This window comes from Poecilia formosa, unplaced genomic scaffold (genome assembly GCF_000485575.1).
Source record: "Poecilia formosa unplaced genomic scaffold, Poecilia_formosa-5.1.2 Scaffold410, whole genome shotgun sequence".
In the NCBI taxonomy this organism is placed as follows: Eukaryota; Metazoa; Chordata; class Actinopteri; order Cyprinodontiformes; family Poeciliidae; genus Poecilia; species Poecilia formosa.
The window spans coordinates 34,747-56,730 of NW_006800349.1; the positions used below are offsets into that span (position 1 = coordinate 34,747).

Consider the following 21,984-nt stretch of genomic DNA (forward strand, 5'->3'; position numbering starts at 1 on the left):
TTGTCCATTTGGAAAACCAACCTTTGCCCAAGCTTTTCCTTCCTGGTTGATGTCTTGAAATGTTGCTTCAATATTTTTACGTATTGTTTTCTTCCTTGTGATGTCACCTATTTTATGACATGTACCAGTAGCTTTTACAGCCAAACAACCTCGCAACATGATACTGACACCCCAATTCAGTTGGGATGGTACCACTAACTTGCAGTAAATCTGCAGTCTGAGAGCAAAGTGCTCTGTTAGGAACATGGAACCATCAGATCTAAGGTATGATGGAGTTTGATTACTAAGGTGAGAATGAGGATCTTAAATTATGTTCTACATTTCATAAGGGGACAATGTAGAGAAGCTACAATAGGAGAAATATGATTTCTCTCTTTAATTTTAATCATAACTTTTGAAAGCTTTTCGTTGTATTTTGTGGACTTTTTGACGGTAAAGAATTTCAGTAGCCTACACTTGAAGTAACAAATGCATGGTCTAGTGTTTAAGCGTCACTCCAAGATATTTCTAATATTGTTCCTGAGATGAGAAGAGAAAACCTAGACATTAGTTGAATATAGGATTTAAATTATATATCCTGGTCAAAAATAACACAGAGATTTATTACTTTATTATTGGAGGCCAATTTAATGCCATCCAGATCAAATGATTTGTTAAGCAATTTCTTTTTCATAGATTCGATATATTTTATCCCCATACAAGAGACAGAAATCATTGGTATTATGAATAAATGTAAAAAGTAAACCATCCACTGACTGTGATGATCAAGACATGAACACAATTAAAAGGGTAACTGAGGGAATCTCTAAACCATTAACTTAAATTTGTAATTTATCATTCCAAATGGGACAATTTTCCAACATTCCAAATGAAAATAGCAAAGATCAAATGGCAAAGAGAAGAGATATAGGGCTGCATCTCTTCTCCCTCAGTTCTCTAAAATTCTAGAAAAACTTCTTAAGAAGAGACTAGAGAAATTCATAGACAAACATTCACTAATTAGCAGTGATCAATATGAATTCAGAGCCAATTGGTCAACATCGCTAGCCATAACTGACTTAGAAGAAGAAATTACCAGTGCAACAGACAGTAAGACATTAGCTGTAGGGGTAAAGATCTAAAGAAAGTTTTTGATATAATAAATCATGTTATCTTAATTAAAAAATTTGAACGTTATGGAATTCAGGGAGCAGATCTGAACTGATGCAGAAAACAGTATGTGAAGATGGGAGATAACTCCATTATGGCTTATGTTTTGTGGAGAAGGAAGTTGTGCTGGTCTTCTTCAGAGGTTTTGTGTTGATTCCTTCAGTAGTTCTTGGTGCAGCGCCACCACAGGAGAAGAGTGTGGGGGGTTTTCCATTTGTTTGGATCGTTTGCCACAATGCAGTGTGAAAGTGAACTGCACCAGCTGAAAATCAAACAAGCATTGCAATGTTGACTCCCAATCGGACAATCAGGTGTGAAAACACCCTAAGATAGCATTTAACGCATTATTAGGCTATATTTACATCTGTTCTATCTACTTTAAAGAATTAAGGCATCTATTTGCATAATTTATGTTAATCAAGCGAGACTGATATTTGTTTAAAGTACTTATTTCTTTGTATGAACCATAAAATTCAAGTAAAGTGAACTTAATTTTGTCAAGTAGATTAAGTAAAATTAAACTTTGTATAAATTACTAAACTTTTATAATGTAGTAATTTAATTTACTAAAAAGAAATTATGCAAACTCAATGGCTCTAAAAAAATCAAGTTTTTAAAACTTAATACTTCTTTGAAATTCAAAAATACTTTATTAATCCCAAAGGGAAACTAAATATTGTTGTAACTCATTAATTAAGATTCTTCAAAGAGTTATTGAAGATCATGACGGCTGGTGGCAGGAAATATCTTCTGCAGCAGTCTGTCCTGCACTCAATCTGAAGACGGCTCTGACTGAAGATGCTCTGCCTTCCCAAGACAGTCTTGTGACAAGATGGTCAGGGTTGTTCATAATTTTCTTGATCCTATGAAGAATCCTTCTTTGCATAATCATCTCCTGCGATTCCACAGTCGTTCCCGGAATGAAACTAGTATCAGGCTGTTGAGCCTTTTTAAGTCCCTGGCTCTGATGCTGCTTTTTACTTGTTGCTCTACTCAAACTTTGATAGAAAATATGGAAAGCAGTAATAGTCTGTTCACTTTTTTCACTAAATAAACACAACCATTTGCAAGGTTACATCATCAGGCAAAGTGGGGTCATGAAAAAAGCATACATCTCACTCATGGTGCAATTTCAAACATAAATGCAAAAAAACTAGTCAATAAGCGCTGCTCTGAAAGTTTCTTCATTCTTGATTAACTGACTGTATGGATCAAGCTTTGGAGTCTACATTTTTGCTTTAAACATCTTAAAACTAAAATTTCTGACCATTAAAAAAGCGGTTTAATTAGTCACTGCTGCTGGTGGCACAATGCATTATGGAATACCTTGCTGCCCAACAAAGAAATTATTGCAAAGTATAGAAACAAATGAAGTAATGTGTGATTTAAGTCTTGCAAACCTAAAATAATTTTATACATTTTGTTTAGCTGTACATAAATTCAATAGTAAAGACATTTTTACATTATAAATTATATGTACATAAGGTGTTTGGCCTAGCTTTTTCCATGGTGAACAATATTTTTAAGCTGAAGTGCTTATTCTCATCAAATGTATTTTTTCTGCCTACATCATCAACAATATGCATTAATAAATATGGTGTTATTAGTTCATATTTAATTTTTAAACACAGAAATCAGTTGTACAAATGGTCAAAACTTGATGGATGGATGGATGGATGGATGGATGGATGGATGGATGGATGGATGGATGGATGGATGGATGGGTCTTTCTATATCAGTGCACAATGTTTTTGGACATTGCCAATGAGAGCCAGTGCCATATCATTTGTTTAGTTGTGAATTTCTGCAGGTCCAGCACAAGGATGTGGGGGTTACCTCTCCATGCCGATGGGCATGTTGGGCTCACCAGACCCAAACCTGGATGGACGTTATGAGCCCAGGATGAACTGTGTTTGGACCATTGAGATGCCTGTAAACAAAGCCATCAATCTCACCTTCGGCTCCTTTGACCTTGAGAGCTCCTCTACTTGTCGCTATGACTATGTCAAGGTAATGAGTTATTCCTGTTATTTCAATGTTAAACATGGTAAATGGCCTGTACTGCATAGAGTGCTATACAAGACTTATTCCATGAGAAAACAAAAACAAAACCTGATTTCAAAGTTTTTCCAATGCAGACCCAAATTCAAAACTTGCCATCATGCAGTGGCATCATAGGAGTGGCAGTGGTGACTGCGGACGAGTTCGCAGTCACCGTGGATCATCGGTTCGATTCCTGGTCCACCCACCTTTGTTGTTTGTGTCCATGTGCAAGACTCTTCACCCACCTTGCCTGCTGGTGTTGGTCAGAAGGACTGATGGTGCAAAATTTGCAGCCTGCCCCTGGGCAGCTGTAGCTACAATCCAGTAGCTTGCCATCATCAGTGTGTGAATGTGCCCTTTGAGGTTTCAATTGAACATACAAACGGCTTTACAAATAAATTTGATTATTATTCTTTGGGGCTGATGATGTTTGATTTGTCACGGTTGAGTTTGAGGAGAGCTGGACATCATCAGCATAAAGGTGGAATTGGAGATTGTGGCTGCAGATGTAAACGTGGAGGAGCATGTACAGGATGTACAGAAGAGTAGTGGAACAACTGTGATACAAGAGCAGTGGATGAGGTTATTGATACTGATTAATCGTTCCCCATTTGTGAGATGTGAACAAACGGGAAACCAGAAGAGGCCAGTGCTGGTGATGATGAGGGAGGATCATAAGCAAGAGAGAATCATGTGTCTGATGGTGTCAAATGCTGCGGTGAAATCTAAGAGAAGGAGAATGCTGAGATGAAATCTGAGGAAAGAAGGATGGGATGGAGTCCACAGGACAAGTAGAGCATTGTATGTCTGCAATGAGTTTGGACAGCTCCTCTAGGGAAACAGGAGATGACTGAGACAGGCACTGAGTGCTGCGGGGAAGAGGAGGGACAGAAGAGAGGGAAGGGAGTGGATCTGGGGAGGTTGAAACAATGGTGATGGTAGTCGGACAACTGTAAATTGCATTCATTCTGTTTTGGAAAAATGACAGATAAACATTGCATTTATTTGCTACAAAGGAATGTGAGATGTTATCACTGGGTTAAGGAGTCCACGTCCCTGGATCAAATGCTTTTTCAATGAAATTGTTAGCATCACTCCGATGATACCCAACTAAAACCCAAAAATCATAAAAAATTCAAACTTTATCATAAAATTCTGAAAATATCCGCACATTGTCATGTCCATATGTGGAATAATATAAGTCCACAGTAAAATCTCTACACTCAGTGGCTTGTGTATAAGAAATTAACCTTAACTTTTACAATGTTAGTAATAGTGACATATATTCTGAAATTTGCTAAATTTCTGAATATTTAGCAATCCTGGAAAATGTATTTTCCAGGAGCTTAGTGACACTTTATAGCACAATCAAGCAACTGTGTTTCCTTAGTTATAAAAATGCTGTATATATCAAATATGACTTAAAAGAAATTTGACTTTGTAGCTGAACACCTTAAAATTAGGCCTCTGCCTCTTTCAGAAACTCCTACTCTTTCTGACTCTCCACCTTCAGGAAGTCATCACAACATGGCTCCTCATAAATAACATTTTTATCAGTGTTGCACTGAGAAGTAGCTCACATAATGAGCTCAGCAGATGTGCGGTTCCAGCAGGTGTTTGCTAATTGCTGCTGGCTGGTCTAAAGGAGCTGAGTGTGGGAGTCATGGAAGAGCTGCTCCGTAATGCAGAAGCTCAGAAGCTTGGAAGCTGCAGCCCTGAGGACAAGCTGAACCTTGAAGGCAGTGCCGGTTCCCCCAATCGTTTGCACAGCTAAATGGTTGCCACAGGAGATTAAAGGATTTCTCCAACATGCATGAAATAATCATGGAAACAGTCTGTATGTTTTGGGTGAGGGGATAACATTATAAATAAAGCTAAAAAAAATTCTAAAAGTTTTTTTTTTTTTTTTTTTTTTTTTTTACATAAAACTGCCCTTATTCACAAATAACCATTATGTCAAAAAACTGCCTGAATGTCTGTCTGCCACAGAGATTTTTTCAAAATAAAACTGCCCATCTTGCTTAGCATATTTAATTATTACTTTATTAAACCTAAAAGAGAACTCAAATTGGAATGATATTTATTGTGTTTTATGTCTGAACAGTATGCCAACTTTTAAGATGTTTGGACAGAGTCAGCTGCTACTACTACCATGAGTTACAAACTACATGCTTTCATCTAGAACTGTAAATTTGGGTCAACATTTTTAGGCTTCATGCAAGGAACATATGTTGAATGTCTTAGCTCTGTCAAATCAATGAGTGAGTTTTTACTAACCTTTTCCAAATGTTTCCAAATGCCTACATTTTTGTGCAGAAACCAAGCCCACTATGACAAAACATCATCATATTGATAATGTAGCCTTAGGGTTTTATCTTGAAGACACCCATCAGTTTCATAAAAGTCCATATATTTCGGCAGTATGAAGGAGGTACTTATTCTACCCCCTAGTTTTGGATCTATCGCAACCTAACAGAATGCCAATAAATCTCATTTTGATGTATTACAATATGGACTTGTGTTCTGATAATGTTCTGAATGTGTCTTTATCTCCACCAGATATACGATGGAGACAATATGAACTTTCCTCTAGTTGGGACATACTGTGGAAGCTCCATTCCTGCCTACTTCTTATCAAGTGGAAACTTCTTGACGATTCGCTTTGTCTCTGACAGCTCTGTCCAGAAGCAAGGATTCAATGCAACCTACAGAGCAGTACCATGTAAGAACATCTCTTGTCTCTTCTTCCACTGTTACACCTGGGACTTCTTAAAATAAATTCACCTTTTTATTTCCAGCAGCATTATCTCAAATTAAAAAAACATTAGTGTTTAATTTGGGTTCTTTGGTTTGGTGGAGAAGAAAACCCATTTAATGATCATTCCAGTAAAATATAAAATTGACGTTTTTTTCTTCTTGTCATTGTATTCTGTTGATGTTCAACTCTACAACTCCCCTCTGTGTCTGTCTCTCTTCAGTGCTGTGTGGCGGGACTCTGAATGCTACGACTGCAAAGCAGACTTTGACTTCACCGTCCTTCCCCAACGCTTATCCTCCTTACACCTACTGTCGGTGGATCATTGACTCTCCACCACTAGAAACCATTAAAGTGTCAGTCCAGACATTTGTCCTGGATCCAAGTCAAAGTTGCTCAACCAATTACCTGGAGATTAATGATTGGCCTTTGGTTAGTAAAAACAAGAGCAAGATCAAAATTTGCTGGACTACAGAAAATAAAAACAGCCTTTGTGTATACAAGGAAATTGGTTTCTTTACAGAAATATAAAAATACAGACATAGAATTTCAAATGTTTACAAAGCTGAATTATCAAGTTGATAAAAAAAAAACTATTTTTAAAGTTCTCAGTTTAACTTTGAGCCTCACAGAAATGTCTGTGTGGAGACATTGTCCTAAATCACCACGTTAATGACAACAAACATGGTTCCCCGATTCTGAAACGGCACAAACAGGGCTGGATGCAGCTGGTGACCATTTTAAACTCTAAACTATTCACACCTCATGAAGAGTTAGATTTGAAGTTATTTAATTCAACTAATAAAAGATAATAAAATAATATGAAAGCAGAATTAGTTTCTCTTTAAATTTTATAAATAAAAATGGCATGTTAAAATTATTTATCCCCTCAATAATCCATAGCCAATCTTTAATGGCATTATAGTAATCAGACTTTTCTGATTATTGATGCTATATTAGTTTGTCAACTTATTTTTGGTGATGAGCTCTGAGTCTGAGTCTTTGAGGTTGGAAGGCCTCCTTTCTATCACCCTAATCTTAGGTCCATCCACAGATTTTCTTCCAGATTCTCGTCACTCTGAGTCTATATTAACTGGCTTTTTATGGTTAGAGGAAACTAAGAATTTGTATTGAGATGTGTTTTTAAGAATTCAATGAATGAATTATTTCTCCATATTTCCATAACAACAAGCAGATACAGAGTAACTTAAATAGTATCCCTTGTTTTAAAGACAATCTGAAGGTTGAAGTGAGATAAAGGTGGGCTATCCACAGAAAAGCTAGTCCTCACACCTTCTTATGAAGGTATATTGTACTTACTTCCCATCCAATGTAACATTATGTGGTGCACCTAAAAATGCCACCACAGTATTTTTTATTTTTTTATCATTTGCAGTTCGGCATGTTAATCTGTCTGTATTTATAGTGCTTTCCTGAGGTGGGGACAGGAGTGGTCCCCACCTCCTGTGGGGGGCGTTGCTTTCAGGTTGGTTTTGGGATGGACTTCCGGTTTGTCTCAAACGCAATCTGGATGTCAACAGCAGCGCTGCTCGTCCTTGCTGACTCCTTGTTTATTTTCTCTTCAGATTGTGTCAACTCTGTTACAGCAGTTCTGACACCCGGGACTTGTAACAATTACTTATTTTGCAGATGCCCTGAAATAATTCACTTGACTGTTGGACAGTTGAAGAAAAATCATTGGGATACATTTATATGTCAGACATGAGTATCTGGTATCCAAGACAAATACAGCACATTTTTAGACAATGTCTAAAAAGTGCCTCTAATTTGGTTTGTTACTGAAACATAATGTTTACAACTGTGTTGAAAGACATTAGTGAGTAACTGAATCTACTGCTGCTCAATAGAAATAACATATAGTCTCCAGTTTAAGTGGCATGGCTGTTTGGGGCTGTGGGACGAAGCAGGAGTACCTCAAGAAAATTATGAGGAGGACTTGCAAATGCCACACAAAATAACAACTTTTTTTAGTAAAACCTCATAACCATCATCAAATGTCTGTGTTCTGAGTACAGCATTCCACAAGAGCTCAGTGTTCACAGATGACTCCATGACAAAGGCTAACAAGACAGAAGCTCACAGATTTGTTGGAAAATGGAATGGAAAAAAATATAGATATTTCTAACTAGATAAGACAAGTCACACCTGCTGATTGTTATGATGGTTCACAAGCCTTTGTTGAACAATCCCTGCCCTCCTAGATGCTCTGCAGGTTTGGGGAGAAACGTTTAGAGCTGTTTTCTCAGAAAATGACTTTCTGAGTGCCAGCATTCAAATGGCCATTAGGCCTGTCACAGCAACAAAAAAATCAATTAATCACATGATAAATTGAAACAAAGTCAGTCATTTGAATTGGCATGATTTATCGTTTATCTCTTTTTGGATAATAAATATCTTCATTTTGGCACTTTGGTCTCAACTAGCACAGTTTTTGAAGGACAATTTTGTTTACAAAGACGTCAAAATTCATTTTATTCGTTGTTTTATTATTTTGGATATTTAAAATGGCTTCCATTTCCAGTGTTAAATGTTCATTAGAATTTAAAGTTTATTGATATTTTAGAAGGTTTTATTGCATTATTATTTGTGCCATTACTGTTGTGTTACTTAAAAATAGTCCCAAACAACAATATTATTATTTATCACAATAACTTCTGGAACAATTTATCATCCAGCAAAATTTGTCATCGTGACAGGCCTAATGAGCATATCCTTTTTTCTTATTTCAATTTGCTTGACATCATTGAAAAATTGAGAATTCACTCTTTCAGGGTCTGTAAATAACTCAAAATTCACATATTTCTCAGATTTATTAGACTGCTCCTGTTAAAGTTGTGCTGTTTGAATTGTACTACCAGTTTTTCCACTAGTAACCTAAACTACACCTGCACTTGTTAGTTATTGCACTTTCCAGCTGAACCAAGTTCTTTGTGTTTCCAGGGAGACTATGGACAGTCACATAAGTTCTGTGCTTCAGATGACCATCCACCAGACTTTTACAGTAACAGCAGGACAGTCCTTGTGTACTTCAAATCTGATGCCTTCCTGGCAGGAAATGGCCTCAGTTTCAGCTATGAAATTGCCAGTGGGTATCAGAACAAAATGTTCTTTAACTGTTTATCTTGAACAGTTACTTTTTTTAATATAACTTGGTTTCTGAATTGTGCTCTAAGATGTTTGTGTTGATTTTCAGACTGTAGTCGACTACATGAACAGGAATATGGCTACCTAAAGAGCCCAGGATGGCCTGAAATCTACCCCCACAACATGGATTGTGTCATAATTCTGAAGGCGCCACAAAACAGCTCTATCTCTTTCTTCTTTAACAACTTTGATGTGGAGAGTCAAAGCAGCTGTAACTTTGACTACCTAGAGGTAAACATTTTCCATTCTTAGTTTGCACCTGTGGTCTTCTTCAAATTGCATTTGTGATTGTATTTAAGTATAGATGGATGTGGTTAGACTCCATCTTGTTCCTTTTGGTTCAATATAGAATAAACTTTTCCAGGAAGGCTAAGCAGTGTCATCACTTCAGTTCACAATTTATTTTTTAATTATAGGCTGATTGGCCTTACAAAGGATTTATGTACATAAAGTTGCCTATTGGCCACACGTAGAGAATGCTGGAAAATTGTTAGAAAACAAATATTGTACCCACCAGAAACCAATGATTTTATTTAATTTCCCTTTGGGGTTAATAAATTATTAGGCCCAAGAGCAAAAGCACTATGAAGGCCTATTGTAATTGTTCTGTTTCTTTTTTTTATTACGATTCTTCCGTCAAATAAATTACCTTTTTGAGGGCCCTACAATATTCAAAAACTCGCCAAACTTGGCGGACGCATCAAGTATGTGTGAAAGTTAGGTATTTTAAGGTTGTCACAAAAATGGCACAAGAAACGGCTCAACAGCGCTACCTGGCAACTTTCAAAAGACCCTCCGCATTGACGTTACTTCATCGTAGAGGCATGAAACTTGGAACCCTTGTAGCACTCCCCAAGATGCACAGAAAACTCTATTAATGTCATAGTGCACATCAAACAGGAAGTCTGCCATTTTGGATTGAAGTTCTGATTTTCAAGTCACTTTTGCCATTTACAGCCTTCGCATTTGATTGAACTGGAATTTCAATCAAATGCGAATTATAGGAATTTCGATCAATCAGGTTCAAACTTGGGTCAGTTTGTTCATAAGGCATGGTCGAAAAAAGTTATAAAAAAAAACTGACTTTTCATGCATGCTGAAATGAAACACAAAACTGTTATCTTCTACACATACACTCAGTGATAGGTATTTTCTCAAACCTACATAAAAGCAGAACCACAGACAACGTATAAGGTAAGGTACGGTAATTTTATTTATATAGCACATTTTCAGCAACAAGGCCATTCATAGTGCTTTACATGAGTTAAAAGGAAATGCAAACAAAATAACAAACCAAAGGAAAAAGAGGAAAGGACACATTAGGGCAGATGGCAACATTCAGACAAAACAATGGGCAAAACAAAGACACGAGTGAAGGCGGTAACGTCAAAGGGCCATGGAATGATGTCTCTGACACTCCTGGCAAAGTTCGATGGAGGTGTTTATTATCGAGGAATGTCCTTGGAAGCGCTCAGCTCCACAGCTCCATGGAAACAGGAGGAGGTGAGGAGGGAAGAGCATTGTGTTTACATATCTTCAAGGAGATTGGAAATATGCAGCCCTACCAAGGCCACACGGGAAAAGCCAATTCGGAAACAGAATGTCTTAGGTCAGGAAGAATCTAAATTTCAATCTTCCCTAAAGTCTTTCTGATACATCTCAGTTCCCAATCATACAAATTAGTTTGGTTGTTCCAGTGAGTCGAATCTAGCACCTTCTCCTAGATCGATTCCATCCTTTTAGTGAGTTTTAGAGTCCTCGTCTCTGTCCACGCCAACAGTCCGAGTGTTCGCTAGTTCAGGAATCCACAAGCTCCACACAGCAGAAATCCTGTTATCATAAATAAATCCAGGGTGAACCCTGCTGGGTGTGTCCCTGCAGGACAAGAGGGCACTCCTGTGTCCAGACTTCTTGTCGTAAATTTGATCAATTGCATTGAGAGATTGGTTGACCAGATCCATAATTTGTAGATTTGGATGATGTGCAAAGAAAGGCTCCAAAAATATGGAAAAAGACAAAATCAGCAAGCAGGGCAGGCAAGGGCAGGGAGGGAGCAGAGGAAAAAAGCGTCTGCCTTCATCGAGAGCAAGAGAGAGAAGCATATGAAGTATATGATTTTCAACCAAACTTCTGCAGAAAGAGAAAACACAGTGAACTGCTTCTCCAAGCTGCTCACCATGTGTTCTGAAAACCTTCAGTTTGTTTGTCTCTTTTATTCGCAAGAAGAGGGGGTAAAAAGGTATGTGGTGGGGTGAAAACAACATCCTATCTTCACAGCAGGGTGCTAAATTGGAAACAAAGAAGGGGGTCACACAGAAACTAAATTAACACACAGACAGGTTTACAGCTCAGGAGTATCCCAGGAAGATCTAAGTCACCATCTGTAAAACATGCTTGAGGTTAAGGAAAGTTTAACTATGTCTTCACAGTTTTAACAAATTAGAACACTGAACCTCTAAATAGAAAAACAACTAGTAACATAAAATTACAAATGTAAGAATAACAAACATAATAATTCTAACACTCACAGAGGCACCAAACTTTCAGTGATTGATCATCTTCGGGTCCCCTACAATACCCAATGGTCAAATGATGACATCACTTAGGCCACGCCCCCTGAGAACAGGAAGTGTCATGTTTTACTGAGTGGTCTCTATCTGACCCCTTTTACCTAATCAACATGAAATTGTGTACAGAGACGGAAGACATGGGTAACACTTTATTTGAAGGGGGTTGAATAAGACTGACATGACACCATCATAAAATCCTGTCATGAACATGAATAAGCCTTCATAAATATTTATGACTGTTGTCAAGAAATCATTATTGATATAAATTTGTTATAAAAGTATTACTGATTGCACTTTAAAAATGAGGTAACTTTGTTATTAAAGGTAAAGTTTAAACAGTAATGATTTCTTGGTTAATGTCAAGTTGTCATAACAAAGACATTTTGAATAATGTCAACTTTGTATTAANATGAAGTATATGATTTTCAACCAAACTTCTGCAGAAAGAGAAAACACAGTGAACTGCTTCTCCAAGCTGCTCACCATGTGTTCTGAAAACCTTCATTTGTTTGTCTCTTTTATTCGCAAGAAGAGGGGGTAAAAAGGAATGTGGTGGGGTGAAAACAACATCCTATCTTCACAACAGGGTGCTAAATTGGAAACAAAGAAGGAAGGGGGTCACACAGAAACTAAATTAACACACAGACAGGTTTACAGCTCAGGAGTATCCCAGGAAGATCTAAGTCACCATCTGTAAAAACATGCTTGAGGTTAAGGAAAGTTTAACTATGTCTTCACAGTTTTAACAAATTAGAACACTGAACCTCTAAATAGAAAAAACTACTAGTAACATAAAATTACAAATGTAAGAATAATAAACATAATAATTCTAACACTCACAGAGGCACCAAACTTTCAGTGATTGATCGTCTTCAGGTGCCCTACAATACTCAATGCTCAAATGATGACTTCACTTAAGCCACTCCACCTGAGAACAGGAAGTGTCATGTTTTACTGTGAGTGATCTCTATCTGACCCCTTTTACCTAATCAACATGAAATTGTGTACAGAGACAGAAGACATGTTGTTGTAATGTGGTTTCCAACCCTGACCGGTTTCAGTGGAGCAGGTGGGTGTGGCGGAGTGACCTGTGATGCCATTGCCATGCATTTGGGTCTAAATTCCAGGGAGTTGGCCCGAGCCACACTAAACTCAATGAGATCGGCCAAGTTACACAAATGACATGATGATGAAGTCTGTCAACGCTGAATGCTGGCTGAACCATGTGGGCGTGGCTGAATGGCGAGTTTCAATCCCTTGCCGTATGCATATAGTTATCTCTAAATCATACACGCATCATCCGATTTGCATCAAACTTTTGTGAACCTCCAATAGCATTAAATTGTAATTTGACTCCACTGCGCCCCAAGGCTATTCCATCAGCTATATGTCCTCACTACATCAGCCGATCTGCACCAGATTTTTGGTACATCATCAGGGAGCACTGCTGAACACATCAGNTATGACAACAGTCATAAATATTCATGAAGGCTTATTCATGTTCATGACATGTGTTAGGTCATGTTTATGACAGTGTCATGACAGTCTTATTCAACCCCCTTCAAATAAAGTGTTACCAAGACATGTTGTAATGTGGTTTCCAACCCTGACCGGTTTCAGTGGAGCAGGTGGGTGTGGCGGAGTGACCTGTGACGCCATTGCCATGCATTTGGGTCTAAATTCCAGGGAGTTGGCCCGAGCCACACTAAACTCAATGGGATCGGCCCGTATCCACCCCCCAACAGGAATCCACAATAATCTTTAGTGGTCGTGGCCTAATTTCTCTACAGCGCTCCCTAGAATATTTGAAATGATCAGCCTCAAGATATACTTTAAACCAGAATTATGAAACTTGGTACACGTGTGTCTTGTCAGGACGTATAAAAACGTCTCTTGGAGCCATGGTCCAAGCCCTACAGGAAGTCAGCCTGGATCAAAGTTCCCATCTTCTCTTTTTTATAGACGTCGTATCTGATCGAACTCGTCCTACAGCTTTTGAGATAGACTTCAGAATCCCTCAGCACAGTCTTGAGGCATTGAAGGTCAAAAGTTATCAAATGATTTTTCGTACATCAAAGCACGTGGGCGTGGATTAGTGCCAAAATCTGACTATTCACAAAGAATTATCAAGGTGGAATAACGTCCATATACAAGGTCACAGCTGAATGACACTTTCTATGTCTCACTACAGACCAGCCCTCATCACATTTACATGGTCAATAGATGACATAACCTTAGCCCTGCCCACTTCCAATAAGAAGTCACCTGTTTTTTTCTGCTGGGTGTCTTACTTTTACTCTTTGATTCACATAGTTTTAAACCTGTGCCAAGTTATACAAATGACATGATGATGAAGTCTGTCAACGCTGAATGCTGGCTGAACCATGTGGGTGTGGCTGAATGGCGAGTTTCAATCCCTTGCCGTATGCATATAGTTCTCTAAATCATACACGCATCATCCGATTTGCACCAAACTTTTGTGAACCTCCAATAGCATTAAATTGTAATTTGACTCCTCTGCACTCCAAGGCTATTCCATCAGCTATATGTCCTCACTACATCAGCCGATCTGCACCAGATTTTTGGTACATCATCAGGGAGCACTGCTGAACACATCAGTGTGTATCGCTTATAGGATGGGCTGAGCGAGAGCGTTGATGGTGGTGAGCGAGTGGCTTTGCTTTAACCCCGCAGTCGCCATGAGGCTGGAGCAGCACTGGGCTGTGAGGGCCGTTTGAGGCTGTTTGAAGCTTTAATTATTATTATTAATATTTTAATTTGGTCAACATAATGTACTCTATATTGATTAGCAACGATTGTAGTGACGGTGGTAAGAGTTTGTCGGTGGGTTGCTGGTTTGATTCCTGCTCTGTCTGCCTCTGTCATTGTGTCCTTGGGCAAGACACTTCACCCACCTGCTGGTGGTGGTCAGAACAGGGTCTGGTGGTGCCGGGTCTTTGCAGCCTCACTTCTATCAGTGTCCCCCAGGTCAGTTGTAGCTACTATCCAGTAGCTTGAGACTATCAACTGTTTGAATGTATGGGTGAATGACTGAATGTAGTGTGAATTGCTTTGGAATCCTATAGACTAGACAAATATACTCCATTTACCAGTTAATAAATCCCTAGTTTCAGTATACATTAGTTGATATTAGAGTGGTACAGAAAATTCCTTTAACAAATAATCTCTCTGGTTTTGGATACTGCAGTTGGAAAGATTTTACCAGTGCACATAACCATGGCCACAAGGTGTTTATTATAGCTGACTGGCATCTCAAAAAGCGTAAATAGTATTTGAAATAAAGTAAAATTTTAATTCCATTTAATTTCTAATGAAAACCATGTACATTTCGGTACCAGTTGGATTGGTAACATTGAGCTGTATACCACCTGCAATTCATTTTCTGGAGATATCTTCAAAACTGTTTCGGCTTTAGTTTGACCTTTTATGTGCAATATCTCTGACCGCCTCATCTGTGTATGTTTTTGTCTGATCCTTTTCATTGAATGACAACACTTTGTGTTGTTACTCAGATCCGTAATGGAAGTACAGCAGACTCACAGTTGATTGGTAAGTTCTGTGGTCAAACGCTACCCAACCCCATCTTCCCACAATCCAACCAGCTGTACCTACGCTTCAAGAGTGACTTCTCTACTGCCCGAGATGGATTTGATGCCACATGGACCTCTTCTCCACATGGTCAGGACTCAATTTCCACAAACTAATTTGTTATGTTCAGTGAAAGATTTCAACCCCCAACTCTCTTAATTTGTCATACTTGGTGTTGATCATTGTACGATGGAGGCTTTGTCACTTCCATATTTTATTCATAAATGATGGTGAACATATAGTGGCTTTACTGAATATACAATCATAGATTATTTTTTAGCTGGCATTTTTGTTCTTCAATAAAATAAATTCTTGTTTCTCATTTTTAGCTGTAATTGCACTTTATTACACAGATTGGAAACCATGGGATCAAACAGTTCCCTGCAGTATTAAATTGTGGCTTTCTCTTATTTCTTGTAGGGTGTGGCGGCATCCTTTATGGAGACCATGGTTCATTCTCAAGCCCCAACTACCCAGGAAGTTACCCAAACAATACTTATTGTGAATGGAGCATCAAGGCACCTAGAGGTCATGTGGTGACCATCACCTTTGCCCAGTTCAGTATTGATGACCCAGGAAACTGTCAAAACAACTTCTTGAAGTTATATGATGGCCCAGATACATCCTCGGCTCCTGTTGGACCTTACTGTGGAGTGGTATGTCGCTCATGAGACCATATAAATAAAGTAATTAGAAATTTCTTAAACAACTAAGGTATATGGTATGAGCCTACATTGGGTCAAATAGTCCTCAGTAGCAAGAGTTTTTGAAAATACGCACATTATTAACCCAAATAAAACATGCATGTGATTATGACTAAAACAGGATAGGTGAGCATCTAATAATTAAAGGACAAATTGGCCTATGATTTAGGACGTTGTGTATCCACCTCTTGCCCTGGAAATAGGCACCACCTGTCCACTTTGCTGACTTTTAAACAGGCACCTTTAGGCAGCGCAGAGCTGCTGCCACTGTGTTGACATGTGCAGTCCTGTTTGTCAAAGTCATCCCAGAGGACAGTGGTAATTACTCTGTGTGCTAACTTGTGCAACATACGTCACAAGTTTAAAAAGATTAAATTTGATCTTCAGATCAAATGTAACTTTTATAAATTTAAACTGGTATAAATTTATTAATAAATAAATGTAATTATATATATATAATATCTGTCTGTCTGTCTAGTAAATATTAATCCTATCCCACATCCTTGTCTCCTTTCTGTGTTTGTTTTAGGAAACCAACATTGCTCCTTTCAGCGCCTCCTCCAACCACGTTTATATTGTTTTCCAAGGCCAGGTCTCCACCTTACCATCAGGCTTCAGACTCACTTGGAGCAGCTGAAAAACAAATATTGTTTTGATGTTGTGACATGCATACAATAGACATATTAATCATATTGAAAACACTCAAGCATTAAACACTTGATGAAAACATATTTCAGTGTAATGAACCATATTATTAAAATTATTGTATTGTTCTTTAAGCTGGACTTTTATAAATGTATTATGGTCAAACATTGATTACTTTAATCAATGTTTACTTCTGTAAGTCAATGTTTACAGAAGTAAACATTGATTTTTATTTGTGGGGTTGAAATCAAATTCACACTAGATGCTTGCAAAGCTTGACATTTCCTCTTGGTGTACTGGAATCGATTGAACTCAGATTATTAGAAATGGTTTTACAGGACAGGGTTATCAGGAAATGATGTCATTCCAGCTCAGACTCAAGAGTATGATAACAGGAATGTATCAGTCTGTGAACATTTTGAAGCCAACTGAATAAATATAACCTTTAATCTACGTTTCGACTATTACTTTCAGTTTCTACATGAAATGGTAAAATGCCTTATTACCATGACTTTATCTGTATTTACCTCAAAGTCGGATACAAAATTGAGAATTGATCATAAAATTTGGAATAAGTGCCTGTAAGAGAGAGATTGCACAATATGAACGTTCATGAGAGGTCTGAAAGTGAAAATTGTATTTGTGAATTTGAAAGAACCAAAAGCTGCCTTGGAAAATTTGAAACTTATGACCCAAAGTAAACTGGTAAATCCACCAAGAACTGTCTGAGAAATTTAAGAGGAAATGAAGTCCTGCTCTTTTCAGATGTTGGTGGGTGACTTGACATGGGTATACATGTAAGAAACTCTTCAAATATCTCAGAGAGAGAGTTCTGTGCTGAGGAGTAGGGCAACTTTTCCTCAGATTCACATCACAAACTGGTAATGACCAAAACTGAAACTAGCTGTTTAAGTTGTCATTTTCAGGCTGATGTTGACATGTGAACAGTGTTTTAACCTTAGTAACATGTGCCTTATGAAATCTTGACACAGCCCTGATTAATAAGACTTTAAAAACAAATTTGACAAATATGAGGTGGTTTTATCATAGTTTTATTTAATTACTAAATTGAACCAAAGCAAATCTAAATTGATCCCTTGCAACAAGGCTTGAATATGAAGAGTAAATTTTCAAAAAGAAGTCAACTTTCTTGATGTTGATGCAGTTGTTGAGGTTCATAGACAAAAAAATTATGAGATTTTTTTCATCTTTTAGAATATTGTTCTAAATGTATTGCAAAGTACATATAATGCCTGTTTAATCCCCCCAAAGGGCTGTTCTTTCAAATTTCTTGACCCCCACCCTTCCCTTAACATTTGATCCATTCCGGTTCCCACCTTCTCAACCTGCCCGTACAGATTGCTTCCTCAGCCATGTGAGTTATCAACATTGGTATGCTGTGACGCATACATCGCCCCTCCATACCAGTTACTGAGCCAGGTCTACTATCAAGTGCTGCAGTATGACCTTTGGAAAAAGATCACGGTAACAAAAGATCACCAACATTGAAATAATCTTAAAGATTCACATGTTTGACTAAGGATGCCAGAAACCAGTGATCTCTCCAGAGTCGCACCTCTTTCCATGCTAAAATGTTTGGAGTTTTTTGCTTGTTTTTTGCTCATGTAAATTATATAAAAATACATTTCTCAGTTCTTCACAGCATTCACAATTTCTAATTACTAATATTTTATGTTTATTTTTAACAACCATAAACACGTGGATGTCTAAACAATAATTCAGGTTTCTTTGTGTTGTGATTGTTGTTGTCTTTGGTAATTATAGATGTTCAGTCAATAGACTGTGCAGTTTGCAGTGGAGCGCTGAGTGCACAGGAACTCACTGGTGACCTCCTTGTACCCTCTGGATTGAGTAAGATGACTTCCTGATGACAAAATGACAAAGGATATCATGGACATTTATACATAGAAGAAAATACATATAAATATACATACAAAAGCTGAAGCTAGGTAATGAAACAACTTTTTTAAATTTAGACTAACATCTCTGAAAAACTACCATTTGGGAGTTATATCATTAGTCAGTATGATATATAAATTTGTGTCTGTGAAACCTGGCACTCCAGCAGGCTTTGGACAACAATCATATCAAATTCTATGTTTCTTTTCTTTTCTTTTCTATCTAATGATAGAAGACCTAAATTTGTTTTTTAAAGAATATTATTTGTGTCACTTAAACACTATCTTCCCCCCTTGTATATGTAAATACACACATAGTGTACATGCATATACAAACATGTCTTCATGAAAAAAGCTCCAAGCAACATAGAAAGTTTAAAGTCCTCCTTGATCAGTGTGTCTGTTTTTGTGTCTACTCTGTCTTCTGAGAGTCCCAGTTTGTTGGAGCTCATACTGGTCACACTTTCTGTTAAAGTTTCCCAAATCTAATAGGAATTTCTTCGTTCTGACGCCTCATGCATGCTAAGTTACTGACTCCACATAATTAACTGCCTACTGTTGCAAAGATAATCACTCGATGCAACTATAAGATAGAAAACTTTTTACATGTCAAGTGGAGCTGTAGGAACAACATAAAATATGTTCAGTTTTGGTTGAAACAATAATTGCACCTTGAATATGTTTTAGAGGTTTAAGGATAAAAATGATCTCAAGACTACATAATTAGACACCATAGATTCCATCATATTATTTATGTCTTGAGATGAATGTTTCAGCTGATAACTGATGTTACATGAATATTTCTGAAATGGACTGACCTGAATATGGGCTAAGTTTTTGTCATGGACATCATAGCCAGGACAATTGCTGTCTGACAAAATTAGGCTCCTATATAAATCATTAACTTGAAATTGTGAAGTTTTACTAGAATAATTCAGTGGATTTTACCTGCATTTTGCTATTCAATCTTACCTTCTATAAGATTATAAAGGTTGCAGTAGTTGGTGCCATGGTCCTTAATAGCATACCAGGTCTCAGAGATGGACATCGCCTAGACATACACAGTTACAAACTTACAATTTATAGCACTTTTTTAGTCAAATCAGTCATTCAGGGAGCTTTACACAGGAGTCACTTTCACTCACACATATACCCAGCAATTTCTCCAACTTACAGATCGTTAGGCAACTTAGGATTGAGTGCCTTGCCCAGAAGCACACCAATAGTAAAATGAGGAAGCTGGAATTAATCCCACAATCTTTATACTGCAAAAGAGAACATCAAGAAGGCCTTCAGAGCAACTCTCCACCTCTATCTCGGCATTTCGGAGCATCTCTTTGTTATGCTCATTCTAGTATACCGTCCTCTGCCTATATGCTGGGATGAGTATGAAAAGAAAAGCAGGCACTGAAGAAGGTGAGAGTGTTGCCTGTTTGCACAGGACTGTTTTGAGTGCATGTTCAGAGAGGATGCTGCACACAACCAACACACAGGTGTGGGGTAGTATGTAGAATCTGTCAGACTACATCCACTGGTGTATTTCAGAGATTACAGAAACAAAGACCTTAGTCACACAGGGTAACCAGGAACCTTGGATGACTAAGGAGGTGCATACCAAAATGCTGCTTTCAAATCTTGTGATGCAACCACACTTAAAGAGCAATGGCCAATCTAAACTGTGCCATCAGAGCAGCAAAATTGCCTACGGTCAGAAGACCCAAGGCTTCTTTCATAGCGTCTTTCATGGTGTAGAGTGAACAACTTGATCCTGAAGGACAAAGGAGATCATTGTCAACTTCAGGAGGTCTCAACCCAGCCACATGCTACTCCTCATCAATGACAGAGCAGTGGAGATCGTCAGCAGCATTAAGTTCCTGGAGATGCACATTACAGAAAACCTTGGCTGGTAAACTCGTATCACTTCATATCACACCTTCCCTGGTGAAGAGGCGTAGCAACACCTGCACTTTCAGTGACCCCTCACCCTTCCCATCCTCTCCACCTTCTCAGACAAACCATTGAAAGCCTGCTGACCAGAAGTATCTCAATCTGGACTGGCAGCTGCAAGGCCTCAGACTGGAAGTCTGCGCGAAGAGCTATGAGGACAGCAGAGAGGATGATGGGACTGCACTCCTCTTTTCCAATCCAGAACATTGTACACAGATGCTGCTTAGCCAGAGCAAACCAGAACCTCTCCAATTCCACCCATCCTATCCATGGTCTGTTCATCCGGTTGGCGACTGGCAGGGGATTCTGTAGCATTCACAGTAGAACAGCCAGACTCAGAAATACATTATATTGCCAAAAGTATTTGCTCATCCATCCAAATGATCAGAATCAGGTGTTCCAATCACTTTCATGGCCACAGGTGTATAACATTAAGCACCTAGATATACAGACTGTCTTTCCAAACATCTGTGAAAGAATGGCTCGCTCTCAGGATCTCAGTGAATTCCACCTTGGAACAGTGATAGGATGCCACCTGTGCAACAAATCCAGTCATGAAATTTCCTCACTCCTAAATATTCCACAGTCGACCTTCAGCTGTGTTATAAGAACATGGAAGTGTTTGGGAACGACAGCAACTCAGCCAAAAAGTGGTAGGCCAAATAAACTGACGGAGCGGGGCCAGCGGATGCTGAAACGCACAGTGTGAAGAGGTCACCAACTTTCTGCAGTCAATCACTACAGACCTTTAAACATCATGTGGCCTTCAGATTAGCTCAAGAACAGCAGACAAAGAGCTTCATGGAATGGGTTTCCATGGTGGAGCATCTAAGGCATATACAGCCCTCTTGTCCTGCGGGGACACACCCGACGGGATTTACTCTGGATTGATTCATGATAACAGGATTTCTGCTGTTTGGAGTTTGCAGATTCCTGGCTTATCGACAAATTTGTGACGGACTTGGCCGAACTGGCGAACATTTGGACTGTTGGTGTGGACAGAGACGAGGACTCTAAAACTCACTAACGAGATGGAATCGATCTTGGAGAAGTTGCTAGTTTCGATTCAGTGGAACGACCAAATTAATTTGTATGATTGGGAACTGAGATGTATCAGAGAGACTTTAGGGAAGATTGAAATTTATAATCTTCCTGACCTAAGACATTCTGTTTCTGAATTGGCTTTTCCCATGTGGCCTTGGAAGGGCTGCATATTTCTAATCTCCTTGAAGATATGTAAACATAATGCTCTTCCCTCCTCACCCCCTCCTGTATCCATGGAGTTATGAAGCTGAACGCTCCCAAGGATATTCCTGGATAAACAACACCTTTATCGGACTTTGCCAGGAGGCTCAGTAACGTTCCTTCGTGGCCCTTTGACGTCACCGTCTTCACTCGTGCCTTTGTTTTGTCTGAATGTTGGCATTTGCCCTGATGTGTCCTTTCCTCTTTTTTGTTTTAGAAACGGTGGAGTGCTC

General features: G+C 38.5%; 1 protein-coding gene and 1 long non-coding RNA gene across 2 annotated transcripts in view; one reads left to right on the forward strand and one right to left on the reverse strand.

The window, feature by feature from the left end:
• The window catches only part of LOC103155053 (cubilin-like), a gene marked incomplete at its 5' end in the record, with an annotated part of 46,450 nt that extends 29,356 nt beyond the window's left edge, over positions 1-17,094 (forward strand). Inside the window, 8 exons of the mRNA XM_016663239.1 lie at positions 2,960-3,159; positions 5,752-5,914; positions 6,171-6,379; positions 8,909-9,053; positions 9,162-9,343; positions 15,216-15,381; positions 15,712-15,947; positions 16,525-17,094. Coding sequence (XP_016518725.1) covers positions 2,960-3,159; positions 5,752-5,914; positions 6,171-6,379; positions 8,909-9,053; positions 9,162-9,343; positions 15,216-15,381; positions 15,712-15,947; positions 16,525-16,632 — 1,409 coding nt within the window. The remainder of the gene's footprint in view (positions 1-2,959; positions 3,160-5,751; positions 5,915-6,170; positions 6,380-8,908; positions 9,054-9,161; positions 9,344-15,215; positions 15,382-15,711; positions 15,948-16,524) is intronic.
• Positions 11,445-14,897, reverse strand: LOC107833578 (uncharacterized). Its single transcript, XR_001659341.1, has 3 exons — positions 14,886-14,897; positions 13,544-13,549; positions 11,445-11,635 (listed from the first exon to the last, which is right to left on the reverse strand). It is a non-coding gene; the product is annotated as an uncharacterized LOC107833578 (long non-coding RNA).
• Positions 17,095-21,984: the final 4,890 nt, after the last annotated feature.